The 7,525-nt window shown below is 31.5% G+C and overlaps 1 protein-coding gene across 1 annotated transcript in view; it reads left to right on the top strand.

Moving 5' to 3' along the window:
- The window catches only part of LOC110098249, a 17,215-nt gene extending 10,113 nt beyond the window's left edge, over positions 1 to 7,102 (top strand). The window contains exons 2-4 of the mRNA XM_028693285.1: positions 5,245 to 5,305; positions 6,020 to 6,081; positions 6,773 to 7,102. Of these exons, the coding sequence (XP_028549118.1) occupies positions 5,245 to 5,305; positions 6,020 to 6,081; positions 6,773 to 6,859 (210 nt within the window). The 3' untranslated portion in view covers positions 6,860 to 7,102. The remainder of the gene's footprint in view (positions 1 to 5,244; positions 5,306 to 6,019; positions 6,082 to 6,772) is intronic.
- The last annotated feature ends 423 nt before the right edge of the window (positions 7,103 to 7,525 follow it).

Genomic DNA, 7,525 nt, shown 5'->3' on the forward strand with positions numbered 1-7,525 from the left:
CTCAGTAAACTTGAGGCGTAAGCCTCATAAACTAAACTTATTGCGTAGGCTTTGAGGCTTAATTGGTCGAAAATGCGCTGAGGCGCGCGCGCCTTTTATTGCGCAATTTTAAACGTTGAACTAAAGTAGGTGGTGAAAGTTTTTCGATCACCCAAATATTTACCTTGTCAACTTTAATGCCTTCTTCAGAAATTTAGTGACCTAGAATAATGTCCTCTCTGGTCATAAAATGATTTTTTTTTTAAATTTAGAACTAGATTTGTCTCTTTATTTTATTTTATTAAAACCAATGCCAAATGTTCAAAATTATCAAATGAAGTGCCAAAAATTGAAAAACCATTCATAAATATTCTATGCCTTATTCTATCAAATCAGAAAAAATGGCAATCATACATCTTTGAAAAATGACATGGGCAATATGTAGTCTAAAAGTTATCATTTTTAAGACAAAAATTCCATACGGAGTTATGAATGTAGTTTTCTTTTGATCCTCCGACTATTGGAATTTGGTTATACATTCAACAAATACTAGAAAATAATTGAGTGGGTGTCATCGCCAATTTTACTAATATTTGATCAATAAAGGACAAGAAAAAAATTGATATTTTGTAGTTGTCTTACTTGTCACTACTTTCATCCATCTTTTCCTTGGTACACATTGCATTGGGCTTACCCTTTATTCTATTTCTAATTGTTCATGATGGATTATCCCTAAATCCAATCATTTTAGAATCTCTTTCTTATTAATTTTCTTCATTATTGTATTTAGTCTTCTTTGAAGATTCATAATTGGTTTGTACTCTTCTTCTATTAAGATTATGTGCATACATTATGAGGATTTATTCCTCTAATGCTTGCTATTATCCAACCAAATGCCCTTTTATGATTTCTTAAAACTCTTATTAGTTTTTCTCAAGTTCATCTAACTCCGTAAAACTGATTATTGGCAAAATTGATAAACCTACATCAAAAGCATACCTCAAGTGACTTAGTCGAGTTTTCAATTCTAACTCAGGTGTTTTTATGATAAATGATTTTATGTGTTGTGCTATTAAGGATGTATTTAATGCTTCAATTTCTTCTTTAAAGAATTAATTACATGGAGCTTTTAGAAATGAGTGAGTTCATTTTCTCATTCACAAATTTTATATTTTTTAAAGTTTGTTCCAATAAATTAGTATTTAAATTATTGTTTATTTCTTCTAGCGCACATTCATCCACTATATAGAACTCATTATTATTTTATTGGAAAATTTCATTGATTGAAATACATTAAAAATCACTTTTTGATCTTGATTTATCTTGGTTAATTCCCCCTTTTGCGCATCTATCATAGTTCTACCTAAAGCTATGAAAGGGTCTTCCTAGGATAATGAGTACTTCTTTATCTTTCTCATAGGTCTACTTAAGCTAAGAAAGGTCTAAAATCAACAGGAAAGATAATTTGTCCAACTTCACCGGAACATCCTTATAACTCCCCTATGATATGTGAATGATTTATCAACCAAATTTTAAGTTACATATGAGGTTGAACTTCTCCTAATCCCAATTTCATAAAAAATGACAAAGGCATGAAATTTATGCTAACTATTAGGTCACTGATAGGAAATACTTGAGTTCGCAAGTAATCCTATCGGTAATACTTGAGTTCGCAAGCAACCCTAATAATAAATTGGTAAAAAACAGCGAAAAAGAACACAAGAATGCCAACAAAATCAACCCAAGACAATAGATTGTATTAGGGAAATCAAAGTAAAGCAAACATAAAGCAAAGATACAACTGATCATCAATTCGAGAGGTGGATCGTTCTCTCCCAATCTCTAGACGAAGAGTCTAGAGTCCAAATCATCAAAGAGAACTCAAAGAGAAACAATAATCTAACATAAACCCTAACCCTAACCTCTCATGCCTATTTAAAGTTTAATTCACTTGAATTCAAAATTTCTTTCCATCCTAACCTAGTCGCCTCTCTTAATTAGCCATGTCGGGCCCATGGCTTGGGCGACAATCACATAGGAGGGGGTTTGACCCGCCTTCTGTGGACTAAGGCCAACCCATGTGGTGCCGGCTGGGTCGGTTCAGAATCCAACCCAACAGTCACATAAGGCTTTTCCACATAATTTATCTCCAATTGTGCATGAAATTATGAAACTCCCAGATTCTTTTAATTTTTGTGAAATTTTTCTTTGAATTATGACATTACATTCATCAGTGGTGGCTATAATTTTAAATTCTCCTAATCTTCTTCTTTCATATAATGTCTTTCATAAACTTCGCATAACTAGGCATTTGTTCTAAAGCTTAAGCAAATTGAGTGCTAATAACAAGTTTCTTGGAAATTTCTGAAAACTTATAGAATTATTTTTTCAGTTTGTGCTTTTGAAACCTTGGAGGAAAAGGGTGAGGGTGGTCTTTCAATTGTTTTTTACTTGCTTGTTTCTTTATTAAATATTTTTTCAGGTTTCATTTTTTCTTTTTATTCATCATTATTATTCCCTTCATTTTTCCCTTGTTCAGATTCATTAATACTTTGATTTTCCTTTATCATTTATTTCAACTCCTTCCTACTCATATTTTGGATTGCTTTCATTGTTCTTTGCTATTGTCCTTCGGATTTACTTTTGTATTACCTAGCAAAATTTCTTGAGGTATGCTAGTTAATGAATTTGTTTGTTGTCCTAACTGCACTTCAATCCTTCTTTTTTGATGCAGCTTTACTTAACAATTGAGTGCCTATTTGTAACTCGACCTCTTTCAAAGACAATTTATGTTTATTTGATTGAACTTGAGAAGGGCATTCTGGTGGAAAATTATGTCTAGAGTTTAAAGCAATATTACCTTGATTATTCCAATTTCTTATAGGAGTATTTTAATTATCATTCATATTAATTACTCCTATGTTTTTATTATTACTCTTAGAAAAATTAGGATGACTTCCTTGACCAAAATTATGAGTATTATATTAAAGATTATTCTGTCCATTAGCCACATAATTTATTGATTCAATGTTCTTCTGGCAAAATTCACCTAAATGGGAAATACCATAATTGTCACAAATCATTGATTGACTCTATATTATATTTACTTCTAAATTATCTAATTGTTTAGATGGTGCAGCTTTTAGTGAAGTCAAAAAGACAAAACATCATTTTCATATACACTTATTATTTTTTGGGGATTCATATTCACTCTCTTTGATGGCCATCTATCAATACAAAAGCCTCTTTAAATGGTTTGTACATCAATGATCCACTTGCTACAACATATATTATCAACTAACTCATTATAAAAAAATTTGAACTATTAATCAATCGGGTAAGACATGATATGAACATTTCCTTAATATGTCCATAGATCTTTCTCAAGCCTCATAAATTGATTCGTGTTTCGTTTAAGTAATGAGGTTATGCTATTTATTAACTTAAAAGTCTTATCAGGAAAAAAAACTTTGCCAAAAGCTTTTATACAAGTTCATTCCAAGTTATTATATATCTTTGAGTTTGTAAATTCAACCACATTTTTTTTGTCCTTTAAAGAAACGGGAAACATCTTAAGTTTTATTGCATTATAAGGCACACCATTATATTTAAAGTTGCATATATCTCTAAGAAACTTGCTATGTGGAAATCAAGATCTTCAATTTGGAACTCCGAAACTGAGAATTTTGAATGAACCATTTAAATTATTGAATGTTTATGTTCAAACTTGTTAGCTTGAATGTTTATTTGATTTATGCTTGAATTATATCCATAAGAGTAGGGTATTAATAAATGACTTAACTTACCAACCTAATCCGAACTTAATTCAAAAAATCTTGATTTGGGTTGACCTGTTAACCCGCTTTTGACTTGAAAATGATCTGTTTAATATTTTTTCCTTAAATTTTTTTAATCGTGGGTATGCTTTTCTTATTTTTTAGTAAAGGTTCTAAATTTATAGTTAATAAGTTGTAGTTTTTTTAAAACTAAAACGGGTTAACGGTAGGATTCGGGTCATTTGGGTTGCTAGCGGGTCGGGTTCAAGTTGATTTTTTTTACCCATTTATTAAATGGGTCAGGCTCAGGTTGACTGGATTCTGATCGAATATATTTCAGATTGGACCCGAACTTGACCTATCAACCCGTTTTGACACCCTTACTTAAGAGATGTAGCATAACGTTTAAAGGGTCTAGGGGCATTTATCTTATTAGGTGGATATACCATTATTTGATTTTATAATAATTTTTTTTAAAATTTTTTATGACTCCTACAAGTTGTGTAATAGAAAAGTACCACTCAAACTTAAGGGAAACTTCTATAAGATGGTGGTTAGACCTGCAATGCTTTATGGTGGCAGAATGTTGGCCATTAAAAGAGAAGCATAATATTAAGTTAAGTTTTGTAGAGATGAGGATGCTCAGGTGGATGAGTGGCTTTACTCTTAGAGACAAGATACAAAATAAGCATATACGTGAAAAGATTTGAGTAACTCTAGTGGAAGATAAAGAAAACCATAAGATATATATGCATAAATCTATGCATGTTTGTATTTGTACATAAATGGTTATACATTTTGATTTAATCTCAAGCCAATTTAATCCGATTCTAGCTCGATGCAATCTAAATCGATCAGAGCCAGGCTTGGCTCATTGGTCAGCTTGTTGACTTTGATTCAAGCTCAAAATAGATTTGATTTTCAAGCATCTTAAATCCTCAAACCAAATTCATAGCCCTAATTATTACAATACTTTTCTTTTTCTTTTTCTATTATAGAACACTTAAGTTAGTAGCTCATTATGTTAAATAAATCACTAGAGCATGAATGCGGTAAGGATTTCTAAAGATTTTACATCTTTCGCTTTTATATTGTAGCTTGTGAAATAATATTTTGTTGGATAAACACAAAACTCTTCAATGTCAAGGGAATCAAATGCATCCCTATTTTTTTAAGTGGCTCTGCAAGGAGATGTTGATGCCATGTCGCATTTGCCCCATCTTTTTATTTTTTTCTATACAAATATATGATATTTAGTAGTGTATATGGTTAGAGCAAAGAAAAAATATTACACTTTTAGCATGAACTTGATATGCTTGTTAGGCAATTACATGTACTAATTCACTTCAAAAAGTACCTTTTCTCGATATGTATGTAAGTTGCTTGTGTTTAGTTCTAAATCCATCATTAGCTTCATGTACATTAAGCATGTAGGTTTATTAAAGAATTTATTGTTTATGATTCTAATACTGTTAAAACTAATTTCCAGAAACTCACACCAGCCACATATCATCCTACTCATAATAGGACTGTTCCTCCACCAAACCAAGGTACTCCTTTTCCAGATCTTACTGATAAAAATATTATTGCCTACATTTTTCTTCTATTGGAAGCAACTTAACTGCATGTATAATGTTTCAAACTTGAGGATTCCTACATTAGACTTTCTTTCAACTCTGCATATCAAATTATTATGTTTATTCTTATTTCAAGAAGCCTTAAGAAAGCTGATCTTAAAATAAAAATTTTGAGAACATGTTTGTGAGGTTTTGACTGTAGAAACTTGCGTTGGATTCCTTGACTTGAGTAATGGGAGTATGGATCTCTTAAGTCATTTGTAGTGTTTTAATGCGCATGATAGTATTGAATTTAGTCCCATATCTAATAATTATATATATATATGTCAAGTGATTTGTCCTTTCATATGGACTTAAAATTTTGGGTGGAAAACAGATAACTGTTAGTTTATCAGTTCTAATTTTTCATCTTTTTGATGCATACTCTCTGACATAGCAATATCTAAAAAAATGACAATAATGGAATAGTTTTTCGTGGAAAACATACCAACGTGATGATCTGGAGAATCAGTAGCTAAGTATCTTTATCATAATGGCTAGGTGTTTTCCAGCCTCTTGCATGTTGGTAAGTTGATACTACAAATTTTGGTTTTATTACTATATCATCGGTTCTAGTAAATACTGATCAATGGGTGTGTTATGTATTCTGCAAGATTTCCTTAACACCCTTGCCGTAAATTTTTGCAGTTATAACAACTGAAGCTAGAAACATTCTCCTGAGGCAAATCTATCAGAAAGCAGAAGACAAGGTGCCAACTTTTTCCCTCATCTAATTAGTGAAAAAATCACCTGCTTGGTCATCTAAATCGATAAAATATGTAGTAGTGATGCGTAATCACTGTTATATCTAACTAGAGAGCGATACATAACCATTAGTTCTGTCTTTCATTCTCTTTCTTTCATCTTTGCCCATAACTCTTTCTAATCAAACACAGCAATGACTAATTAGTCCATTTTCATCCTTTCTTTTTCTCTTGAATTTTGCACAGAAGTAATTTTGCTGAACACCCACTAATCTTTTTTCTCATCCAATTATTGCATTTTTATATCGAGTATAAGACATTGGCTGAGCCACCAACGTTTAAAATGAGAGGGCGTGGGAGAGTTTAGCCAAATTTAAAAAGGGCAAAGCCTCAATAATTTTTTAAATTGACGGAGAATTGAAAGATAAAATTTTCATACGATGCATGATTATTTAACACTTTTCTTAAATCTATTGGAGCGGCAGCCACCTTGAACCTCTCTCTTGATTCCACCATTGATTTCCTGATTCCTTCAATATTTTCCACTGATAAAAGAACAAGGTGATCGCCTTAATCTCTTAATTAGTATTAGACTTAAGAAATCATAATTCATATTATTAGACGCTAAACTAGATATATATATATATTTTGAATAGATTTATATAGTTCAAATTAGTGAAGCTTCCTTTTGATGCAGCTGAGACCAAAGAGAGCTGCAACAGATCTTCTAACACCGGAGCATGGTTGCAAACAACCTAGAGGTGACTTTTCAAATGATCCTTAGCTAACTTCTTTTTATCAGAAAACACTGCAAGAAGCTGATGCCTGCCTTTCTACTATATGTGAAACCTACACGAAATGTTTAGTAGTATTGTGTTTGTTTTCTAATTGAATGTCATCATATGCTCTGCTTTGGATGACATGAATGTCTATATTTGTCGGCCTTTAATATGCAGAGAGCATCTCTAGTAATATTGTATCTTAGATTTGTTGGTTTGTTATGTCCAATATGGCATATGAACTCTAAGGGGCTGTTTGATAGAATCTAGGATTTCATTTAAGTAGGATTTCATAAATCCTCCAAATCCAGATTTATGAAATCATGGGAGGTTAAATCCTGAAAACTGTTTGGTAACATTCATGATAAATCCAATTAAATCCTGTGACTGTTTGGCTGTTCAATTCAGGATTTAAGGCGGTTAAAAGAGTTGACATACATTATTAAGATAATTAAAGCACGACAAGAAAAGTTTAAATAAAATATATATATATATATATAGAGAGAGAGAGAGAGAGAGAGAGAGAGAGAGAGAGAGAACAACAACAACATCAAGCCTTTGTCCCACTACGTGGAGTCAGCCACATGAATCTTTTTTCTCCATTGTGTTCTATTAAAAGTCAAATTCTCGTTTAAATCTAATAAATAAAGATTATTTCTAATATTTTCTAA

Source organism: Dendrobium catenatum, unplaced genomic scaffold (genome assembly GCF_001605985.2).
Source record: "Dendrobium catenatum unplaced genomic scaffold, ASM160598v2 fragScaff_scaffold_249, whole genome shotgun sequence".
Classification (NCBI taxonomy): Eukaryota; Viridiplantae; Streptophyta; class Magnoliopsida; order Asparagales; family Orchidaceae; genus Dendrobium; species Dendrobium catenatum.